At 32.9% G+C, this 25,098-nt stretch overlaps 3 protein-coding genes across 3 annotated transcripts; 2 read left to right on the top strand and 1 right to left on the bottom strand.

The window, feature by feature from the left end:
* Positions 1 to 1,669: 1,669 nt before the first annotated feature.
* Positions 1,670 to 4,472, top strand: HELRODRAFT_160466 (hypothetical protein; the record flags this gene model as incomplete). The annotated part of the gene is made up of 7 exons (XM_009017422.1): positions 1,670 to 2,443; positions 2,553 to 2,710; positions 2,995 to 3,387; positions 3,462 to 3,658; positions 4,057 to 4,192; positions 4,317 to 4,374; positions 4,449 to 4,472. 7 exons carry the CDS (start codon positions 1,670 to 1,672, stop codon positions 4,470 to 4,472), a joined length of 1,740 nt encoding a protein of 579 aa, XP_009015670.1.
* Positions 4,473 to 5,768: 1,296 nt separating this feature from the next.
* Positions 5,769 to 10,915, bottom strand: HELRODRAFT_188321 (hypothetical protein; the record flags this gene model as incomplete). Its single annotated transcript, XM_009017421.1, has 2 exons — positions 5,769 to 10,001; positions 10,900 to 10,915. 2 exons carry the CDS (start codon positions 10,913 to 10,915, stop codon positions 6,037 to 6,039), a joined length of 3,981 nt encoding a protein of 1,326 aa, XP_009015669.1. The 3' UTR covers positions 5,769 to 6,036.
* Positions 10,916 to 19,185: 8,270 nt separating this feature from the next.
* On the top strand, positions 19,186 to 22,970 carry HELRODRAFT_138241 (hypothetical protein; the record flags this gene model as incomplete). Its single annotated transcript, XM_009017420.1, has 2 exons — positions 19,186 to 19,314; positions 22,929 to 22,970. Coding segments are annotated over 2 exons (171 nt in total), but the record flags the coding sequence as incomplete, so codon positions are not given.
* Positions 22,971 to 25,098: the final 2,128 nt, after the last annotated feature.

The following is a 25,098-nucleotide window of genomic DNA, read 5'->3' as shown; positions in this document are numbered from 1 at the left end:
AACAATTTGTAGAGTTTTTTACGTAACTCGCAAATGACAACAATAAAATTTTATCATTTCATTCAAAACTTTAAAAAAAATCAACAAAGAGTGGTTTTCAATTTTGTAAGTTTTAGCAGCCATTTTGCACACAATAGCACTGGTGGTTTGCTCTCTTCAAAACTTTAATAGATAGAGAGTGATTGAAAGTATTTGTGAGAGTGGACGACATATGCTGCCACTGTGCCGCTCTCCAGGTCACCTAATCACATCAATTTTTATTCATTTATGCTCTGTTGTTTCTCGCTATTTTTTTACTTTGTGAAAAAATTCAACAATTCTTTACATTCACAAAAAGAAATTGTTTTATGTTCGTTTTTTTTCTAAGGCAGCCAGAAAAATTTTTTAAATTTAATACAAGAAAATAGTTAAACCGGATAAAAACAGCATACAACCCTTGTGTCATATTAAATTAAGAAACATCATCACATGGGATATTTTCATGAGAAGAAAAATATTTTATAATTCATGCTTCAGTTTTTTCGTTTATAGAAAATCGTATAACTAATTAGTCGAGAAAATCAAAACCTTTCAATTGTTTTTTTAAATTACTAAAAAATCTTTTTCATCGCTCGTTATAATATTTCATGATATTGTAAAATTTTGTTGATGTAAATATTAGCCTCTTCCAACAATTTCACTATTTGATTGATATATGATTGATATTTGATTGATTCAAAATATATTTCAGTTCAGATTTTTGAAAAATTGATTAAATTTCATTCTCTTAAAAATTCTAAATTTTCTATACTGTTGCTTAATTAACGATAATTACAAAATAGGCAAATATTAACAAGGACCTAATAAGGGGATAAGGAATTAAACTATAGTCTATCATAATAATCTGAATTGCATGACGTTATTTCATTTCGGAGATGCACGTCGTTCGTTAGTTGTGCCGGTCATAAATATATTTTATATTCAATATATTTTTTTTGTTTGATCCAAACAAAACAGACAAAATATGTGATCGGGAGACCCGGAAGGAGAAAATAAATTCTTGTAGTAGACCACCCCGGACAAGATTATCATCATCATAAGGATAACGTAAAATAAAAATGAATAAATTATCCAGGATATATTCATTTTTATTTTACGTTATTATTTATATTATATATATATATATATATTATTACTATTATTATTATTAAGATATATATATATATATATATATATATATATATATATATATATATATATATATATATATATATAGATGTTTTGTGCTCTAAAAAATTGATTAAATAGCGCTGCATAAATGCCACATAATACAAGCTTTAGGTTGATATTTTGTGTTGAATATAATGCAGAGGTAATGACAGAATGTTTTACTTATGTTATGGCTAAGTTATTATAATAGTTGACTCAGAAAGTATATAATTTAAATTTAAAATCAAGTATTTATTATTTGCAAGTTTACCAGCAATTGTTCATAAGTTTCATGGCTGGATGAATAATCCTCGCCATTGCTGGGTGCTAGGAAACAAGCACTCCTCTAAAGTTCTGTTGTACTTTTTGTACGCGTATTTCATTTTAATACGAGCTACAAATTTAAATACAAATTTATTAAATGATTAAATCTGCGAATTAATTTATAAGTAAATCGGTTCGAAACAATTCAACTTGAAATATGCAGGAAGTCAGTAGCACCGGCAGCGGCGATATCGACGATTTCATCGATATCGAAAGTTTCAACCGCACCAGGGTCACTCCGCGGATGAAATTTTTTGAAAATTTAAATGATGGCGTCGATGAAAAAATGAGAAATTTATCAAACGCCAACCTTTCGAGCTCAGTGCGCAAAGAAGTTGATGGTTCAACTTCAATTTTTTATGAAAGAGATGCAGATGATAGTTCAGATTTGTTGAATGATGGTCGTATTTTGGATGATTTGAACAAAACTTTTACTGAGGAGGACAAGTCAGTTCATCGTGCTACTTCAAATAAAGATTCAACAGTTTTGAACAAGTCAAAATGGCTAATAAATAGTCATAATATGTTAGAAAAAGATGGGAGAGTTGATAACATTATAAAGAATTCAGACAATTCATTTTTAAAAACAAGATCAGAAATGTTATCTATGTGGAATGATTTCGGTATAGACGATGATGATTCTTCTCAATGGACTGAAAATTCAGAAATAAGCTCAATAGATGGCAAACAAAAACGAGTTAGAATGAAGTCTGAAAATTTGAACATGGAAATTTTAAATAGAAATTCATTAAATTCAACAAATAACAAATTTGTTAAATGTTCTTCTGAAAAAAAAACTGAATGGAGAAAAAAATTAACAATGCCTCAACCATTTATGTTTCTTAGAAAAAGTTCCAGCAAAACCAATCAGTATAAAAAAACTAAAGCCATGATTGAACTGGATGAAAAAAGAAAAAAGAAGGAAGATGAAGTATGCTCCTAAAAATTTTATTTTACTAGTAACTAGTGTTAAATTGTTTTAGTTTTTATAAGCACCATATAATTATTATTCTAGATAAAATTTTTGGTTGTTTTTCTAGGATACACTGGAATGTTCCAAACAGTTCAAAGCAAATCCTCTGCCAAAATTCCTTAAAAAATCTTCTAGCATTAAGGTTGTCTGTGAATCTTTGAACAGAAATAAAGTAGATCATAATGATGTTAGTGCATCAACACCTAAATGTTCAGTCACAAGAAGGTTCATTCGATCTTGTTCTTCATTCATTTTTGTTCATTCATATCAATTTATTGGTCACTGCTTTTATTATTTGTATTAATGGTTAGATGAGGAATCAATGAGCAATGGTGATCATTAACAACTTCAACAATTTATTTATGGCATCAATGAACAAAACTCCTGAAATTCATTTTCTAAGCCAATACTTTAGTTTTTTATTATTGTTTTATTAATTTATTTGAACACTGATGAAATATTTCAAATTTCATTGCTTCAGCGTTTTTTCCATTTAACACCATGAACAGGTACAGTCACGATTACACAAGAGATGGCCAAAACAATTTTGCAAGTGGTCAAAAATTGAAGTTTAAAAGGACTGAATCTAAAACTGAACATAATAAAACCATAACAAACAACAATAATTGTGCAAATAATGTTTTAAATAGAAGTTCTTATAAAAACTTCAACAACAACAACAGTAAGGTGTCCACCTGCAACAGTTTCAACAAAAGTTCACCTGGCAACAAGATAATCATTGAAAATGACACTTCATTTAAGGCTCAACCCTTTCCAACTAAACTGTTCAACAAATCCATTGATGAGCAATCAATAAAACAAGAACGAAGAATGAAGTTGATGACAAGAGCTGAGATGTTGAAAGGTGCCAAGTTGCCTTCTTCCATGCAAGCCAGGAAAAAGTTAGGTTCATTTTTTTTGTAGTTGATTGTGTCTGAGATGAGTTTTGATAAAATTTTAAAACTCCAATCTTCAGCACGACAAACAAGCAGGAGGGCCTCCCGAATGAAGCAAGATTAGCAAGCCAATGTTACAGCTACACAAGTGATATTCATAATTACTTTGGCTGTAGCATTCCTGGTGAGGAGGGGGAAGATAAAGATGGAGTGGTCGACTCATCTGGGAAGAATTCAATCAATGTTAAAGTCGTCAGAGCCACCAAATCCTTCAACAGTCGGTCATTCATTCACTCTATTTGTACTGTACATCAATTAAAACTTATTAATTAGATTTGAATGACAATGCTAACTAAAGTTATATCAAGAAGTTTCGTGAATTACTTAGCACCCAATTTTTCAATTATTTGAAATCACGAAATAAGAAAATTTGAATGCCAATTTTCTAATTATTTCTTTTTGATGACTGAAAAGTTGTGACCTTATTGGCACTTACAACATTAGAAGACAGCCACTAAGGTTGCTAATGTCTGAATATGAAGATTGCATGATGACAAACAGCTTAAATATACAGTTTGAGCTGTTTTTACTTTATATCTTATCAAAAGCATTTTTAAAATCATGAAAGTTTACGATGAATTGTAATATCTCATTCACATTTTTGTTTCTTGCCAGTTAAGAAACCATCATCAATATCTTCAACAAAATCATCAACTTCATCATCCATGGCCTCAAATTATTCACCGCCATCATCGCTGTCATCATCATCATGTCTTGATGAAACAATTGATGACAAAATTAGGATTAACAAGTCAGTCATTTTTATGTTCAACCTTTTTACATATGTCACTTATCCACAGTTTTCAATTATATCTTGTGATTGTCATTTGAATTAAATTATCCAGTTAAATTTATTTTTTTTTAAACTAACTCAGGTTGAAATTAGATGCTTACAACCAGAAGTTAACTGTTTATATTAAGCAGCTTGAAAAAGTTAGCAATTTTCTTGCTTCATTTATTAATATCTATATCTAACTTTGTTCATGAACTGTTCATCTTAATTTAAGGAGGCAGCCATAGTTCCACTATGATGTTCTATTTTATAATAAATTTTAGGACTTCGTTTTTTTGTTAACAACAACTTTTTTTTAAAACATTCATTGTAGATCAGACAACGAAGTTTTAATGATTAATTAAATCATTCCTTTTGTATAGCTAATGTAGTTAATAAAAATTATATTCAATAAAATTAATACTTTCGTTGAACGCATTTTAAGAATACTAATTTATTTATTCATTCGTTTCAGAACACAAACACACTCGAAATGAATAGACGATTTTATGAAAGAATGAAAAAAACATAGTCATTCCATTTCTCAATCTGTTGTAAATTCTTTCTTTGCTTATCACTAGATTTAATTCTGACATCTATCAATGAAACTTTAATAAAAGATTGTTGAGTCAAGAAGTTCATGTAACTTCATACCACAGAAGACTATTAACATTTTGCTTCTGGCCAAAATATCAAATAACTTTTAATTAAAAAATATTTTTATGTGTAAATTTATTTTTTTACAAAATATATTTGCAAATATTTGAAATAATTATTAAAATTTATCTATTATAAAATATTAATTTTAATCTTTTGTTATATTCCAGTTTAAACGTTATTTGTTGAAAAAGATTTATTAAAATAGTTGAATTTAATTTAAAGCTCACTACGATAGTGCCTCATCATTTACAATTAGTATTACTAACTATCTTCTATCATGCTTTCATGCTTCTTCTTCTTCCTCTCAATGTGTACATGTTCATCATTCAAACGTTTTCATGTTGTTCAACTGTTATTATTAGAAACCTTATTCTTTCTTGTTGTTTACAAAGTTGCAAGTTTACAGCATTTTCCAGAATTTCAAGCAATTCAAATATTTATTTACATTTATTTATAGGCATACATTTCAAGATTACGAGCATGCTAGTACATTTTTTCATTCAATCAAAAAAATATGTAAAAGTATATGTATATATTTATATGTATGGGGTAATTGTATCTATTTATTTATTTATTCAAATGTACGGTATATATAATCGTAATGTGTCTGTCTAATGACTCGTCAGTTTGTTGCCAATACCAAACCTTTTCGTGTTAATGTAATTCTTAACAATCTTTGTTTAAACTCATTTCCAACTTTTATAAAAAAAATGGTTATATTATGTTCCAAATATGTTTCTATATACGATGAACATCTCATGTTTTTATCATCACTTTAGTAATTGTCATTTCATCAACGTTATCGTTGGCAATGTTATGCTCATATCTTTCCTACCTGTCTGCCAAGCTGAATCTGTTTCCATTTTAACGGTTCTGCACAATGAATTGGGAAACATTTTATTTTCGTTCGAAATTTATTGTATTTCTTTGAAAATAAATCAATAAATAAATGATTTATACGAATATATATTATATTATTATATTTATAAACCATTAATGAAACATCCTACAGCAGAGTAGAGTTACTTAATGAACGTGTTGTTACCTGTTAGTTTAATTATGATTAATCATGGACCTTCATTCAGCATTATATCAAATATGTCATTCCTATAAGCTGATCTAGAGACGCAGTGTTTGAAATGATGCGAGAGCAGCCTGCTGGATCAGACGAGAGTTCTTGTTTTGTTTTTCCTACTGCACTTTCGATTCCTCTCGGCGACTGCGATGCTCATTATTTGTTCCTGATCACTTGCCTCCCCGCTGGATGTCGACGTGCTTTGAAAGGATGAGCATTGCATGAGGTTGTGTCTTCTATGGTGCAGGATGACTGAATCTGTTGGGAGGGGTAGTGGCTGGTGAAAAGGGGGCGAATCTGGTGAATTGAAACTGTCCTGCTTGACCAGCGGTGGTGGGCGTTTTGCCGTTGTTATCGTCACTTGCGGGTCTCGATTTAAATTACAAGATTGTTCCGGAGATGTTATTTTCAACTTTGATAATGGGACTGGAGTTTGCTGTTTTACGGGTTGACTTTGCTTTTGGGGCAGAAAAGAAGTTGCTTGGTGCGATGCGTTCGTAGGCTGTTGTTCAGGAGGTGGGGCTGTTATTAAGTCATCCAAGGAGCAGCTGTCATCTACGCTGCTGCTGCTATCCAAGCTTGACTCTTCTTCATCGCGATGGAACGTTTGGCTGATTGAATTTATTGTTTGTTGAGTTGGTTGTGGTGTGGTAGTTGGAGGAGGAAACATTGATGGTTGGGGAGACGTTGGAGAAATTAGTGGCTGTGAAGATGCAAAGTTATTTATTTGAACAATCGAAAGCTGGTTGTTTACTGATGTGAGGTCATCGAGTTGTGGTATCGTAAAGAGTGTTGTGGTTTCTTCTTCTCTAATAAAAGTTTCTTGGGGTTTTTGTTCCTTAGGTGCTTGTTCATCCATTAACTCGTGTTGCTTATTAGAACGCTGAACGTGTTGCATACATTTTTGCACATGCTCAGATGAGTTTTCATTCGCACGAGTTCCTTTAAGATCGAATGTTTCTGAAATTAGAGGTTTGTTTTGCGATGAAGATGACAATGATGATGATGATAAGGATCCTGATGAAAATTTGGTTTCCAAATTGTTTTTATGGTTTCTTCTCCTGTTGGAATTATTGTAGGTTTTTGCTGCGGTGCCAACCTGTTGAGAAAGGAATATTTCATTCTCAGGAATCGTCATGCTGGTGATGAACTTGCGTTTGGCTTCACCACTTGATAATGGAATACTAGTAGTTGTTGGGAAGGGCAGGCTGGTTTGTTGCTGATGCTGTAGTTGTGCAGCAGTGTCACTGGAAACCGGTGCCCTGCGCATTGGCTGTGGTGATAGTATCGAAGAAGATTTAAAAACTAATTTCGTTGTGTGAGTTGTTGAATCGCTTGTCGACGGTTTATAATTTCCGCTATATTCTGCTGCACCTACGTTATAGTTTGGTTGTGGGGAGGCATTTTGTAGATGCAATTGTTTCATTGATACGCACGTTTGTGGAACATCGTGTTGTTGTTGCTGTTGATATGTGCTGTTGTTATAAAAAGTATATGCAGTGATCGCATCATCTACAACTTCAACGTGACTTTGAAATTTGTTGTCATTTCTTTTGATATGTTTAAAATTTTTATTCTTTGCTAAATTATTTTTATTTATCGAGTCATAAGATCGACTTAATGAGGAATTATTTTTCGTGTGAAAATTCAGTTCGTTCTCGTCACGAAAGCTTTCCTTGAAGCCCAACGTACCAGCTTGATTGATGTGGCTTATATCGCTAGCACTAACGTAATTGTCACTGGTACTGTCTCTCGATTCTTTAACATTTCTGCTTGTGTTGCTAATTGCCTGTTGATTGAGCATTATTTGACTTGGTTCCCCAGAGTTGTTTACTGGTTTTTGATAACTCTCGTATTTTCCCCAAGATAGCTCTTTGCGTTTGGATTCTACAGCTGCCAGAGATCTGGCAAACAAGCTCTTTTCTTTTGTCCACGGTCCTTCGGAAGTTAAGGACAGGAGCTGGTTCAGTTGTCTGTCGTCAGTTGTTTGTTGATTTTGTTGCGACGATGCTACCGGAAAGAACATTTTAGAAACTGGCGAATTAGAAGAATGTTTCTGAAGGTTGATCGTTTGGGAGTTGTCGAGTTGTTTTTGAGGCTCTTGATTCTGTGTGTTTGGTTCGAGAAAATTCTGATAATTTTGGTCAATGTTCGTTGCTGCTGTTGTTGGTATTGTAGATGCCATAGACTGAGCCAGAGATAAATATTTTGAAGGGTCATATACACCAACCATGTGTGACGGTACAACTTGAGATATGACGCCGAAATTTGGCCTTTTAAAAACATGAATATTGCTTATGTTATTTTTATTCTCAACGAAATTATTTTCCTGGCTTCTCAACTGATGTTGGTAGGGGAAGTTGTCGTAGAAACTACTCCTGTTGCTGCTCTCGTCAGAAAAATGTTTGTTTCCTTCTTTTGATCTCAATTTCACTTTGTTGCTGTTGTTGTTATTGTTGTTCAAAATGTTGAAATATGTGTTGACATCATCGTCAACATTGTTGAACAAGTCTTTTTCAGCCTTTTTGTTATTTGCGAATGAAAGTATTTGTTGATTATATCTCAACTCTTCGTTGATGTCTTCTGAAATATTTCGAAAATTATTTTGTGTACTCTCGTCCTTACTGCCCTCTAAATAATTGTTTGCATTCTCATTTGATTTGAAAACTCTGTCGTAGTTCTCAAAACGTTCGTTTTTGTCGTTCCTTTGCGAATATTGGAGATCATTTTGATTTTCGTTTTGTGTGTTTGGAGTTGACGCCGAAAAATTGTTTGAGTCGCAAAGGGATGTTGATCTCGGTTTTAAAAGGTCGATGGTGTTTGATAAGTCTTGTTGATGTTGTCGATGTTGTTGCTGCAAGTTTTGTTGATGTTGTTCATAAAATGGTTGTTGTTGATGTTGTTGTTGATGCTGTTGCTGTTGAAACTGATCAAACGAATGTCTAAAAAGTTCCTGCTGATAGGATGTCTGATATGGAACTTGCTGGATGTGTGAAGATGTTGACTGCTCTTTATCAAGTTGTTCAATAAAATGTTCTGTCTTGTTTTGCTCTTTATCAAGTTGTTCAATAAAATGTTCTGTCTTGTTTTGAGGTAGAAATTGAGTGTATCGTGGTGATTGTTGACTACCCAAATAATTCATTTGTGGTTGTTGTGGTACAAAGGCAATGTTGTTTTGTATTAATTTTTGAGCATCTGATGTTTTATCAAACTTTTCTGAAATATGTTTGTTTTCGTTCGGATTAGGCGTTGGATGGGAATACGTTTCTTTATGATGCGTCGAGTTATTTTGCAAAAGCGAGTCGTCGGTAGTGTTAGTTGAAAATTTTTGAATTCTACTTAAACGAGGCGAAGAAATAATTTGTTGCTGGAAGATGGCGGACGGTTCTGACTCAACGGATGCCCTGCTGCTAGTTGAAACTCTAGATTGCGGTCGGTTGGATTGCTGCAGTAAATTGATTTTGCGTTGAGTCGATGGAGAATTTGAAGCGTCTGTGGTATGAGATGTTGTGCCTGGTGTTGTCAAAGTTCGTTTTATCACCCTTGGAGATTTGGAAACGTTATTTTCAAAAAGTTGATTGTTATCGTTAAGACTTATTCTTCGTGCCTGTTCTAAGGGCTGATGGTGCATGGGCTGCTGATGTTGGTATGAGGCTGCATGCAGGTTCATCACATTTTGATATTTATCAAACTGATGTCTGTTCGTGCGAGGGCTGTTGAGAGATGGGCTCCTCACGACATTTCTTTGTAAGTGCGGTTGTTGTAGATGTTGTCGTTGTATGCTAAGCTGTGGTGATTGTTGCTGAGGAATTTGTTGCATGGTTTGTTGTTGAGGAACGGGTAGGGTTTGTTGCGAAACATTACCACCGCTGCCATTTGCATCTGTGTGAACCAGATTTTGCTTCACTTCAAGATTTGCTGGTTGTTGAAGCATTTGTTGATCTTGCCATGTTAGCTGTTGTTGTTGTTCGAACATTTTGTCGTCTCCGGCAATTTTGTTTCCTTCTTGATCATCGTATGATTGCCCCCTTGTTATAAATCGTCTCCTGCTTCCTAAAATTTTGTAACAAATCGTTAAAATTGTTAATTTTATAAAGAAATGACCATTGAGTTACTGATTCCATTATGCCAGTTCATCAAATGTTCAAACAAAAACGCTTGAACGAGTGGGGAAAAGTAATTTTTTATACAGAAAAAATATTTTTGAGAAGAAAATTTAAATGATTTTAAATTATTTTCAAAAAATTTATATGAACTAGATATCAAAAATCACTAAAAGAAATTACATTTACTAAAATATTAAAAGTTTCCACCACTCACTCAATTGATGTCAAATAATTTTTTATTTAAGTAAATACAATCTTGAAACTGCATTAAGAAGTGCTATATCAAAAATTAATTGCAAGAAACAACATCAGCATATATTTTTATAAGAGCAAACCTAATTCGAACAAATTTTACGTTTCCAACAATCTGAAACAAACTTCTGTCTGAAATATTTTTAAGGATGAAGTTCCTAAATTTTTAAATTAAATTATTTTAAAAGCTCGCTATAAAGGATGCGCCAGAATAAAATGTATGCAATGAATCATCGCTGCTATGAGAAAGAATGCTCTACGCACCGCATACTAAAGCGAAAATCTGAAACAACAACAACAACGAAACTAATCTCTACAACAAGAAGAGTCCAAATAACAACGTTGATAATAACAGAACAAAAAGAACAACAAGCGCGCATACATATCTTAATCTCAACAGTGCAAGTATCAAACTTGTGCTCTATTGAGTGCGTAACTTCTATAAATAAATAACAAAAACAAAATATTTGGCAGTAAATGAAAAATTTCTTGAAGAATGGAATCAATGATGACACGAACAGCGTATTTTTGATGTGTTGGCCTACGCTCTGCTGTACTGCGCGTTTGTTAGGAAGAAAGAAACATCAACAAACCTTTTCTGGACGACATCCTCAACTACTTCACAGAAAAAAATTAAATTTTTAAACAGTAAATAAAATTAAAAAATATATCCTCCAGTTGGCATTTTTCTATTTGAATGTTTCACAATGCGGCTGCTACCGAGATGCTGGTGTTGTAGTTGTTTTTGTTTTTGTTATTGTTGTTGTTTTGTAGTTGTTTTGTAGTTGTTCAGGACGTTGTTGTTGTTTGTTATCCGGTTTGCTAAAGTGAAATACTTTGATTCCCTGACAACATTTTTATTCTTCTATGTACCTTTCTCTCCAATCTGAAACAAAATGCGGTCGAAGTTATTTATAAGGAGGAATATTAACAATGTTGTTTATAGAAAATTTTTATGGTGATTGGAGGAAAAAGATATGGAAGTTGATTGTGGTGGTGTTTATGTTGCAAACAAACTGGCTGGCATCTCTTTGAAAAATCAGATTAGAACTAAGTGAGAGGTTCGAATCTAGAGAAGAAGATGGAGAAGAAGACGAATCTCACAAACCCCACAACCTGTTTGTCAGACAAAAAATGTATATTATGTTCTTTAAAAAATTTAATTATGTTGAAGATTACTCCAATATGAACAATAGAGCAGTCAAACATTACTACTACTGTATTCCGTTATAAACTATTACCATTATCTGTTCTCATTTCTACTTTCCTCTCTGCCGTTATTATTGTTACTATTATTTTGTTGTTGTTGTTATTATTATTTTTTTATCATCATTGTTGAAGTATTCCAACAATTCACTTAACAACAAGATCATCATCAGGACTACCTCCTCTTCATCATCATCATCTAACATTCAATGGAGCTGTGAGATTGCACAAAGAAAATATAAGCAACAAAATCATAACAGATGATATGCACACACGCACAAACGCACACATGCATGCACGCACACACACACATGCACGCACGCACACACACATGCACGCACACATACACACATGTACACATTGCAAGCGTACAAACTTATTTCTCGAAATGTTCTGCACATCATTGCACTTATAAATAACACTAAAATTTGTTTTGCTAATCATAAACGATAATTTTCGGTACGTAATTCTTTTATCTGCATGTGAAAATAAAACCTTGAAATAAATTTATCTGCATTTGATAGTATATATTTTATAAAAGCAAATATAAAGTTTATACGTGTGTACTGTGAGTGTGTGTGTGTTTGCGCGTGTATTTAAGATTATGCAAGTGTACGTTCGCTTGTGTGTTCTTGTGTGTATGTGTGTGATTATCACCTGTGCGTTTGTGTGAGTACACGTGGGGCATTCATTAAAGCGCACATGCGCACATTTCGTAGATACATTCAAACTGACAGGGAGGGCGCGAGCACAATCAAACAGCAAAAACATTTTCTCGTCAATTTTTAAAATTTTTGCCATCTTAAATGATGGGCTTAATAATTGGAGAACTGCGCTCTGAAGAAATGACATTGAAAGTTGTAGGGCGAGTGAGCTAATAAGGCAGACACATCTGCACACGTGCAAACATGTTAGCAGCAAATTAGGATGAAATTTTCTAATTTTACGCGTTTACAAACATTACAAGCAAACATGTTTCTAAATATGTCGGCATGCAAGCAGGCTAATATGAACGAACGCGCGTACGACGGCGTTTGTATTACTTCTGTTTGTTATCTACGTGTTACTGTGTTGCGTGTTGTATTAGTCGGTGGGTGACTGTAACTTATTTTTTATGTGTTTTATGTGTTTCTATGTGTTTTGTAGATGGGTGTAAAATGTTGCGTGTGAGTCTTCATGTTTGCTGGTTTAAAGGTGCGAGATACATTTCTTAATGGCGGATAGGGTGGCCGTGATGTTTTGTGTGAGTCCGACGTGGTTTGATTGTGATGGACAATAATTTATTTTTAAGAAAGTGTGGTTTCGTGCGTGTGCCTTGTGTGGACTGGTTTTTAACTCTGTTTGCGCTATGCGGGTTAAATATATGCGTTTTTAATGATTAGTGTTATGGTTGTTATTTATTTTGTGTGATCTTGTATGTGAGTAGCCTGTGTGTGTGTGTGTGTTTGTGTGAGAGTGTGTACATGATCACGTGTTTGTGTGAATTTGTGTGTATGCAATTAATGTGTGTGTATGTTTTAAATGTATGTGTGTTATTGGATGAATGTGTTTGCTTGTGTGAAGGTGTGTGCTTCTACGTATGTGTATACGCACGCATGTGTGTGTGTGTGTGTGTGTGTGTGCATAATGCTCATTCAACCTTTGTAAAGTTTTGCAGCAAGCTTGCAAAGAATTACATTAGAATATATGCGGATTCATAAGGCTGGTTGTATTGTAACGTGATGAAGGAAAGATAAAGAGGATGAGATGATGATGGCGATGATGATGGCGATGATGATGGCGATGATGATGGCGATGATGATGACGATGATGATAATGTGATAATGATGACGATGATGATGATGTGATGACGATGATGATGATAATGTGATGACGATGCTGATGTGATGATGATCTGATGATCATGATCATGATCACAATGATATTATTTGTGATATCAATGATTTCTTATAACCAGTATCAATCGCAACGATATAAATATTAGTTTAAATTATTAATATTATTATTATTATTATCTTCAATGGTGTTAACAAAAGTGTTAAGGAAATATCACACTAATGATTTTTAATGAGGTAGCAAATGAATAGAGGCTTGATCGCTTTATTACTGATCGTAATTAAAAACAAGTCAACATTTCAGTTTTTTCATCAACAGTTTATCACGCCTATGTTTGTAGTGTGTGTGTGTGTGTGTGTGTGTGTGTGTGTGTGTGTGTGTGTATGTGTGTACGTGTGTGTACGTGTGCGTGTAAATATAACACATATCTGTATCTGTGTATCAAGAAATCATGGTATAATAATTCTCATCATCAAAAAATCTATCAGTAGAAAATAATATAAATCATTAAGAAATAACGATCCAAGTGTTTATATAATTGCGGACGACCATCTGATAGCTGTGTGCGTGTGTGTGTGTGTGTGTATGTGCGTGTAGGTGTATGTGTAGGTGTGTATGTGTGTGTGTAGGTGTGAGAGAAAGAGAGAGGGGGGGGGGGAAGTTGTAGGAGGGAGAGAGAGTGAAAAAGACACAAAGATTTCTTTAATTTATCTTCGTTTTATATACTTTTTTGTACTTTTGGGTTCAGTGTTTCAATTGTAGAATTACATTTACATTGTAGTGTAAGATTTCTCTTTTTGATTTTCATTAGCTAATTTTTTTTAATTTATTAAGCTTTCATTTGTTGTTATCAGGTGAATTTGATGATTTGATTGCGTAGAGCATGAAACTATTTCATTGTGTAGAGCACTAAACTTCATTTCTGCCACTACAACTGATCTGAACTTTATCGCATCTACTTACACTACAACTACACGGTACACCACTTCCAATTACAAATGAAATTTTCCACTATTGCCGACCGACGCAACTTCAATGATTTCTCCCTCCTGATAACTTCTGATCAATTTCTCTTTAACGAAATCAATTTTCGCATTTCTTATTTAGTGACTATATTTATATTTAATGTTTTCCGTCTGTTTCACAATGTTTATTATCTGAATGTTTCTTATAAAATAACAAAGCGTTTTTTATATATATTTACTTTTTAAAACGTTATTCTTTGCTATTTGTATATTTTCATGCAAAAAATATTTTATTGGATCTCTATACCTGAAGGGTTAAAGTTTAATTTGGGTGTAAATTGAAAAACCATAAACGACTTTGTTTTATTTCAATTCATTGATCCCAGTTGCAAATGCATGTGAATCCACGTATGAAGTCTGAACATTTTTAAAACACAGTGTCTGTAATTATTCTCCACTCATTTTTTCAAAAAAACATCTCTTTTCGATGTATCCATTGACTTAAATTACTTTTATTTTCAAAAAATATTATTTTGAATAACTGTTTTTAGGATTATATGTCATTCATTAAACATTCAACGAATTAAAACTTGTATAAAACCGTTGATGGGAAAATTGGTCCAGTTAAATGTAAATCATGTGTTTCCATTGAAAGTGTGTGCCCTTATAACAAAAATGCCGACAATAAATTTGTTTAAATGAAAAAATTTGAAAATTAACAGGAAAATGCACTCAACGTCAACTTTTCTTTTTCATTCAATCGTTCGTTTGCTCGTTTGTTCGTTTGTTCGTTCGTTCGTTCATTCATTCATTTGTTCATTAACTTGTTCATTCATATAAATACAATACATCAAATTAAACAATAAGATTTAAGAATTTGATCTACATTAGTTCGAAAAATTATACAGATTGATATGAGCATTTGTTTCGCCAATTAAAATTAAATTATATAAAAAACAAAAATTTATGAAATTGGGAAATAAGAAAAAATATTCGTATTGATTTGCAATCACTTCCACCTACTCATGATTCGTTCTGTGTGTTGAACTATCCTTAAACACAACCAAAAAACACCAACATTTTTCATTTATTGCTAACGTAAACATCATTACTAATACAACTCGAGTGTGTGTTTGTATTTGTGTATGTATGTGTGTGTTGTCTGAATGTGGTGTGTGTGTGGGTGTGTGTGTGTGTGTGGTGTGTAGTGTGCGTGTGTAGTGTTTTGCATACCTGCGTGTACAAGGCATCCATAGACACATTTTAATGAAATATAAATCATATTTATCTCACTGAGAGTAACAGGAAGTTGATTTAAAAAAATTCACACTTCACACACACTCACACGCACACCCACTCACACGCACACACATCACGCCAGCATTCATTCGCATCAGTTCCATTGGTATAATTAAATCTCATTGAACTAAATTTCACGTCATCATATTAACAACCCGACGACATACAACTGTGGGTTTTTTTTTACAATTTTCAACGACATCAATATTCACCACGAGCTAGCTATCAACCCTTCAAGTAAAATTAATTTACCAAATTTAAAAGCCCCAATCAACATTTTCAATCTGAACAATTTCAAAAAACGCCAGCGTTATATCAAACGACGTAAATGGCAGTTAAGACATAAAATTTACTGTAAAATTTACGTGTGTGAGGAATGGTTGGTGTGGGTGTGTGTGTGTCATCAATGACATCATCATCATCAATGACATCATCATCATCATCATCACCACCATGATCATCACTACAAACACCATCATCATCATAACTATCATATCTTTATCATTATCATCATTTCCAAAATATAGATACCCATCTGTAAAATATTTGTTTAATCCACCCAGAAGTAACCAATTTTTTAAAAAAACATTCAACGATAATGATGATGATGATGTTACTTTCATCTTTATCATCATCATTTATATATATATATATATATATATATTCATCATCATTTATATATATATATATATATATACATATATATATATATATATATATATATATATATATATATATGAAAGAAGAATGTTATATCCATAAATAATGTTATATCTATAAATAATGTTACAGTTCATCATCAACCGCATCACATTCATCATTTAATTGTTTAATCCCCACACCATCATCATCACCCAGAACCCAGAAAACACCATCGTCATCATCATCGCAGACATCATTATCATCATCACCACACCTTCACACTCATCATCTTTATCACCACCCAAACGTCATCACCATCATCATCATCGCTGGCCGTTTAGAACAACTGTCAACTACTTTTTACATCCTAGAATATGCCAGCCAATAGCAAGCTCTCTCCCTCTATCTTCATCACTCTCTCTCATCTATATATATATACATATATACATATATATATATATATAACATATAATTATATATAATTAATTATAATACATATTAGTATACATTAATTATAACTATATATTGCTGATACATAGAGAGAGAGAGAGAGAGAGAGAGAGAGAGAGAGAGAGAGAGAGATAGATGGAGTAATCGTTATCGAGAGTGAAGAATAATCTTCTATTGAACGATCATTATGAATTGTATTTTATGATTTCTGATTTTTGAAAATATTATCAACTCACTAACTGCCTGTCATTTTATCTGGCTAGCTATCCGATTGTCTGTTTGTTCAATGTGTTTCAATTTCCTGTCAAATAAAATCTTAAAATGATTTTAATTTTTTGTAAACTTTTGTGATCTTCATAATAAATAAATTGATCGAATAGGAGTATTTATTGAATGAAAGGCTTTAAACAATATTAATTAAAGTTTATAATAATTATAAGATTTAATCAACCAATCAACCAATCAACTAATCAATCAATTAACCAATCAACCAATCAATCAATCACACGCAATGGAAACGGAAAATAAAAGCAGTCCTGGCAGTTTGAAGATGGAAAATGTTGACAACAACAGCAACGACGACAACAGCATCTTTGAAAACAAGAGCAGCGGGAACATTTCAAGCACTGTGGCTCCACCGCCAACAAACGAGGACCCACAATCAGCGATTGTTTCCACTGAAGATAAGTTGCCTGTTAATAAAATGAGAAATCATGATGATAGTGAAGATGCAGAGGAGGACGACGACGATGACGGCAGCGCGTACAACGAATCGCAGAAACAAACTCAACCGCGACAACACATGGAACACTGCAGTAGCACTGAAAACACAGCTGCCATCCATGACGAGCACAAATTGTTTTCAAGACTTGTCATCGATTCCTCATTCCCACTTGCACCCCTGTCTCCTGCTCCTCCTGCTTTCGTTAGTGAGAAGGAGTATCAGCAACATCATCAACAACAGCAGCAGCAACAACAACAGCAACAGTTTTTGTTCCAACAAAATCACAGATTGGATATGAATTTGAAGGAGTGCATGAAGTCAGAAGAGAACTTGGCAGCCTCCATTATGCAACAAAACATCTTGCTCCAACAACATCAGCAGCAACAGCATCAACAACATCAACAACAACAAATGGATCAGCAGTTCAAAGAAGTCAGTTTAGACAACAATGAACAACAAAATAAGGAATCTTTATTGAAAATAGATAACAATTTAGTTTATGTAGCTTCATTTGCCAGTCACATGCCTTATTTAAACACATCATCCGTTAGTCTGACTCCACTTCAACCCGCGAAATCCCAACAAGTTTATTCCTTTTTGCAACAGCAACAACAACATCAACTGATTCAACTGCCACAACAGCAACAGCTGCAACAACTACAATTTAGCCATCCATTTTTTTTTCAAGACTCGCATCTACAGCAACAACAATCGGAACAAATTCAACAACAACATCAGCAACTCCACCAACAGAATACTTACCTGCCGAAATATCTGCCGCAAACAGTCGTGGAGAACAACAACAATGAGGAGGAGGAGGATAACGAAAGCGACAACAACAGCAGTTCCCTGTCAAACATCTACAACTACAACCACCCAAACATACCGCAATTTGTACAACAGCAAAAGTATTTCCCATCTCAAACTCAACAAAAATTGCTGATGTCTGAAAACCGCCAAGGTTTGTTTGGGTTGATTTTATTTTTTTAGAGGTATTGCCTATTGAGAATAAGTACAACGAAACGATATTATTCGGTAAGTACGGTGATTTGTTAGTTAGTCACCTTATTTATGGAACAATGGGTGCGAGTTGTGGATGATAATAACTTCATAAACGTATCATTTTAATAGACAAAATCACTCAAAAATTGTTGGCTTGGGATTGTTGAAGTGTAGCGGACAATTTAAAATATCCAACAAAATCTTAAAAATTTCTCAACTTATATTTTTTACATAATATCATGCTTTTAAAAATTCATAAACTTTAAAATACTGAAAATCAGTTCTGCCTAAAATTACAAAAGTGTACGGTGAAATCAGCAAAAATGAGTTGAGACAAGTGAACATGTTTTTAGAAAAAAATTCATCACATCCAATAAAATGAGCAAAGAGAAGATTCAAAATTTAAACGATAATATTAACTAATGGGAAAAATGAAAACTGGTGGCTAGCGTACGTATGATATCTTAAACTACTAAGTAATGAAAATTAATGAAAATAAATCGTAATTCAACCAGAAATAAAACGTTCATTGGTGAAAAAATTTTGTCAAATAAAACTTTTAATGGGCCTCACTAATAAGTGAAAAATGATGGAAATGATTGACAGGAGGACAGCAACAAAGCCTATCCAGCAATGATCTTGGAGAGGAAGAGGAGGAGCATGAGGATGCTGGTGCCGATGACGAGAGTCAGAACAACGACGATGCCGGAAGCAGTAACGGTGGATGTGGGGGCGAGGGAGGCAAGAAAAAGAACAGAAAGCCACGAACAATATACACAACAACTCAGTTGCAGGAGCTGACTAGGAGATACAAGATCAGTGCCTACCTTGCCCTGCCTGACAGGGCTGATCTCGCTCAACAACTTGGCCTCTCACAAACACAGGTCGCCCACTAAATTTTATTTCTCAACTTAATATTTGATTTTTATAACCAGAGGCTTGACCTTTTTTTACATGAATTTTTTTATAATTAATTTCAATTTTGTTGAAAGCGATCTGATTAAGCAAGACCTTCTCCTACAAAATTAATTTGTTAAACCAACCTTTTCATAGAAACATAATTGTTTTAGTCAGATGATGAACTCATATAAATACGTGATATGAGCTAAGAAACAATTGGAAATTTGTTGAAGAGCTTTTAAGCTAATCCGCAAAAAATGCATAAATTTCAAAATCCGAAATGTCTAAATATTTCAAAATAAATAATAATTAAGACTTTATTTTAAAATGCAGAGTTGTCTAGACTTTTAATAGATTCAGTCAAAATTGGAAATAGTGATTTAATCTGAAATTCTGAAATATTAATTTTCCATCCGTTTTATGAGTGTAGTGTGAAGCAATGGGATGGGAGAAAATAAACTGGAAATCTAAAAGAAGGCGTTGGGCTAAATTGGATTTACAATAAAAATTTTAAAAATTACACAATTTTAACAGAACACTTGATAATTAATTAAAGTAATTAAGTGAGTTCACCTTTCACGAAATTTAATTTCTTCCAATTGCCTATTGCCTAATTTAAAAGTTAACGATACGACGGCATTTATGAAACAAATTAAAACATTTCTAAACAATTAATTGAATTTTAATATGACCAATTACTAATCAATTAAATATAATTGCGACCATTAAAATAATAATAATTCAATTAACAAGTGCTAATTTCCTCGGAGGCTTTCAAATTACAATTCGTATCTTAAATATAATTGTCGTAATAGCGTAAACAAAAATACCTTTATCATTGGACGGATACGGAGTCATTCAACACTAACCTTACTATCCTTATCAACATCATTGTCATCATCATCATCGTCGTCATCATCATCATCATCGTCATCATCATCATCATTATCACCAACAACTGGTAATCATCGTTATTATCATTACCATCATCATCGTTAATTTCATCACCTGATTCATTGTGGTTATCAGATCATAATTATCAGCCAATATCACCATGCCTCGAAGTACAATCCTCTTCGAGATAAACATCGTTATCATTGTCATCATCACTAATATTATCATCGTCGTCATCATCATCATCTCTACTCTAATCACCAGTAAGTAGTAAACTTTTTATAAGTTCTCTATTTTAAAAGGTCATCATCAAATACCGTTGTTCCTTCGTCTCACAACGTTAACATTAATAATAATAATAATAATACGTTTCATCAGTTGTTCTTAGTTTAAATCACTCATTGACTAGGGAAGAAAAAAAAGTAGCTATCATCCGGTCGATTTTGTTTTTTGTTGGTAATATTGTTATTTATTATTGTTATTATTATTATTTTATTGTTATTATTAGTTATTGGTTTTTTTTATTAACATAATATGAAAAAGTTAATAATTTTCATCATCAAATTCTACAGTGAAAAACGTTATCGTCTTCGTCATCGTCATCATTCTCATGCTACCATCATCATCATCAACATCATCATAGGTATCATTATCATTATTGGCGGCATATCCCATCATAGTCATATCATTGTCTTCAAAATCATTTTCCACATCATCACGTTCAAAATCATTTATCATCATCATAGTCATAATCACTATCATCACCGTTGTTGTCGTCATCATCATCATCATATTCATCATCATCTTCTTCTTCAACATCATCATAATCATTATCATCATAATCATCATCGTCGTCGTCATCATCGCGTAGAGGCTGCTCAAGTAATTATCTATCTCAACATCCTGGTGACATAACCAACCGGAGCTGCGTTCTGTAAATAATGATAATAATTTATTTATACGCTGCCTGCAACAAACTTCATTCATGCAACCTTTATTTCTTTTCTCTCTCTCTCTCTCTCTCTCTCTCTCATCACTCTATCCGTTTCTCTTTCGCTCTCTATTTTCAATTTCGTCCTTTTCTATTTAACGACAACTGTCGTTTATTACGCCTTGTCGTTATTAGTGATTATTTCTAAACGAATATTAATAATATAATAACATACGTATTAATGTTAATGTTAATGGTTGTAATTAATTAGCTAAATTAGGCTGGTGATGATTACGACAATCGTAATGATGATGACGATGCCCCATTAAATACGACACCATAGATTTTTTAAGATCATTATTTGGCAATATAGACACAGCGAAAAATTTCGCATTAACATATTATGGTGGTATTGGATAGAAAATAAAAACGACAAATTAACAACAGCAACTAGCAATTATGGTAATGTTGTTGGGGACATTAATTAACGTACGGGTGTTTCTGAATACATTAATGTGGGGTTCGTTCGTTGTCATTTGGGAAATTTATTCAACCCACGCGTATATTCATTCATCGTCACTTCATTGTGTTACTTCAATTTTTGAATCAGTAGGCAATGTAAACTAGATGATAAAAGATTTTTCGGAACTTTTGAACTCTCTAAAAAAAATTAAACTAGTTATTTTATTTTTTGTATTGAAAGATTTTTATAGCTAGGGCCAGATTTAAGGCAAGCCCAGGAGCACCAAGCACCACTTTTCGAAATTTCAGCAGAATCAACGGCACACAAACAGCCAAAGGCGGGACTTAGTAATAGATGACGCATATGTAGACTAATCAAAAAACTTATTACTTAACTTATTTATGATTTAGTAAACAGTCAACATTTTTTGTTAACGAACAAGCATATTCATAATCGTTTCAAGCGAAAATGTTTCAATATTTATCTCTGGTTAGTGTCTATTGGTCAAATTAAATTTTTTCAAATGTATTTAATTATTTCGATGAAAAGATAATTTTCTAATATTTATGAAAAATATCCCACGATTCAACAATACTGTTGACAGTTCGATGCATTTACACACTTAAACTCACGCCTAGACAGGCACGCACACATACATGTATTTATATGTAATATACATATATACAATTTATATATAATATATAAATATTAGATATATATATATATAGAGAGAAAGAGAAAGATTTTCAGGTAACAAAATTTATGTTGAAGTCGGATAAAAATTATACTACGACTCCAACACCGGCCTCTTAAAAAACTCCGACTCCTGGAAAAGTTTTCAGATTCCTGACTCCGGCTCTGACTCCGAAAATAATTTGCCAAATTTTGCATAATAATTTTACTTAAATATCGCTACTAAATAAAATATATCTAATAACTCTTAAAATTAGTCAATCTAATTGTTCCTCTTAGTAAAGTTACTTGATTATTATGTTCTAAAACATACGTAAAAAATTATATGGTTTTATAAACATTATTAACGCTTACATTCAGTATTAAAGATGATTGCGTATCGCTACACATAATTATACTTTTATAAAAAACACGATCTCAAAAAATATTTTTAAAAACAAAAAATTTAAAAAAAAATTCAAATTCCAACTATTTCCAAATTTTGATATTCTAAGTTATAAATGTTTCAAAATTTGAAAACTGTATTCTTACTATCTATTAGACAATATGAATGTAATAATGTTTACCTTTTAAATCCATAATTTTGTTCACATTTTTAGTATAAATATATTTTTCAGATAAAGATTTGGTTCCAAAATCGTCGAAGTAAGTCAAAAAAAGAAAACGCAGCTACTTCGTCTTCTTGCAGTTCTGCCTCCAGCCGAATTCAACCACGCAGACGTAGGAAAGGTGCAGATGATGATGAAAATGACAATACAGTTACCAGTTTGCAACAGAACAATCAAAACGTGAGCGACAGTCAAGAAAATTTGTCCATGTCAAATATTGAAGGATGTCTGTCATCTTATCCACTGCCTCCAATAAGATCTACACTTAATTCTCATCCTGTTTTTTCTCCAACCCAATCTTTTTTAAATTTGGGTCCTCCGTTGCCCACGTCATCATCATCGTCACTTTCTCTTTTAAATTTAGGCCAATCAGATTTTTCAGCAGATAAATTGTTAGGAAATTCTCGTTCAACTGGGCAGTTAACCAGAATTATGGGAGGGGACTATTTTTCGCATCCTTCTCATCCTCCATCACAATCATTGAACTATCCTCATCAACAACATCAATTTTCGGGCTCCAGTAACTTTTTTAGCAACTATCCACATCCTCTTTCTACATTTCGTAACCAGCAACATCAGCAACTCCTTGACCAGAGTAACCAATTGCAGCCATCTCAACAACTCCCTTCGTCAGAGCAGCTGTTTCGGCAGCTGAACCCCCTTGGCCCTTCATCTTCTCGACTTTTCGGAGGAAGCAATCTTCCGTATAATTATCCTCATAATTTGCCCGGTCTCAATTGGAACAACTTATATTCATCCACTCCGACACCGTCCTCATCTGAAATTACGCCTCCAGCTTCAAACACGCTATCATCCGCCAGCGCACTCCTGAACAGCGCCTATTCAGCCAACAACGGATTAGCGGAAACCTGTGGCAGTGCAGCTGGAGTGGCATGGTGACACGCAGACAAGCAACAAAACTAATAACTTTCATGTTTAAAACGGTACAAACACTTACAAACAATTTACGTATTCGTTCAAATATTTTTAAATAACTACAATTGGAATAAAATTTATGCTTACTTAATTATATTTACTGATCGATTTAAAATCTGTTATGCATATGGTACAAATGCAGTGTACTTAATTTCCCCCTTGTATTTCAAGTATTTTCTTATGCACCAAATATCTGTGCCTTCAAATTTCAACATTCTCATTTCTTTGATGCTTCACTAACTCAGGTTTTGTAATTGTACTTTGTGTTCATCACCATCGTTTTATCATTCCTTTTTTATTCGTGCTCAATTGAACATTATAAATTTTTTGAAACGTAATAAAATGTCTCAGCTTTTTATAAATTCACTTTCAGCGTTGTCATCGGTTGGATTTCGTACGACTCATTGATCGGTTGTTCTTCGTATGACTCACTGCTGATGTTGATGAGTTTTTATGTTATTTTAAAAACTACGTACCAACTGTTATAACTTTGGCCAGTAACATAAATACAAGAACGTGAAGAATAGCATTTCAATATGGTATCGCGTCGTATATTCACTTAGACAAAAGACAACCGTGGAGCTATTTAAATTTGCGTTTTAATCTACAATTTACAAACATATTACGAGAGATGTCAAAATGTATCCAAAAAATTTACGCAGCTTGACGCCGAGATTATTTTTAATCTTATTAGTGTCAGTTCTATCTATAAATATTTAATGAAGACAACTTTCAATTCCCCATTTTTATTGAAAACAAATCCGTCCAACAACAATGACACCCCAGACGTCAATGAAACGCATATAAACAGACATGAAGTCATTTCACAAACAATTGATTAATTAATCAATTAATTAATCAATCAATCAATTGTTGAGATTGTTCAAACATTTCATTGTTCCAATTCATAATCATAAACTTTAAACGATTTTTAAATTAAAAAAACTATCAGGAAAAATTAACTAAAAATAACTAAATAAATGTAGAATTAGTCGTGTAAACAACAATTATAAAATACATAATTAAATTAATTGTAAAAAAATAAATGAAATGAAACCGTTAAATTGCAATAACCGTTTTTCAAGTTCCGTTTCAACGCGAATGAATCATCACACCTCTCAATCTATCTAACATTGATTGCTACCTTCTAATGCTTACCGTCTTATCAACAATAATTTTACCGAACGAATTAATAACTTAATAATATTAACGCTAATAATAATTACTCGTTATAATAAACGTT

The sequence above is a fragment of the Helobdella robusta genome, assembly GCF_000326865.2.
Source record: "Helobdella robusta unplaced genomic scaffold HELROscaffold_2, whole genome shotgun sequence".
In the NCBI taxonomy this organism is placed as follows: domain Eukaryota; kingdom Metazoa; phylum Annelida; class Clitellata; order Rhynchobdellida; family Glossiphoniidae; genus Helobdella; species Helobdella robusta.
Note: the sequence above shows the minus strand (reverse complement) of the source record. Positions and strands in the feature narration are given on the sequence as shown.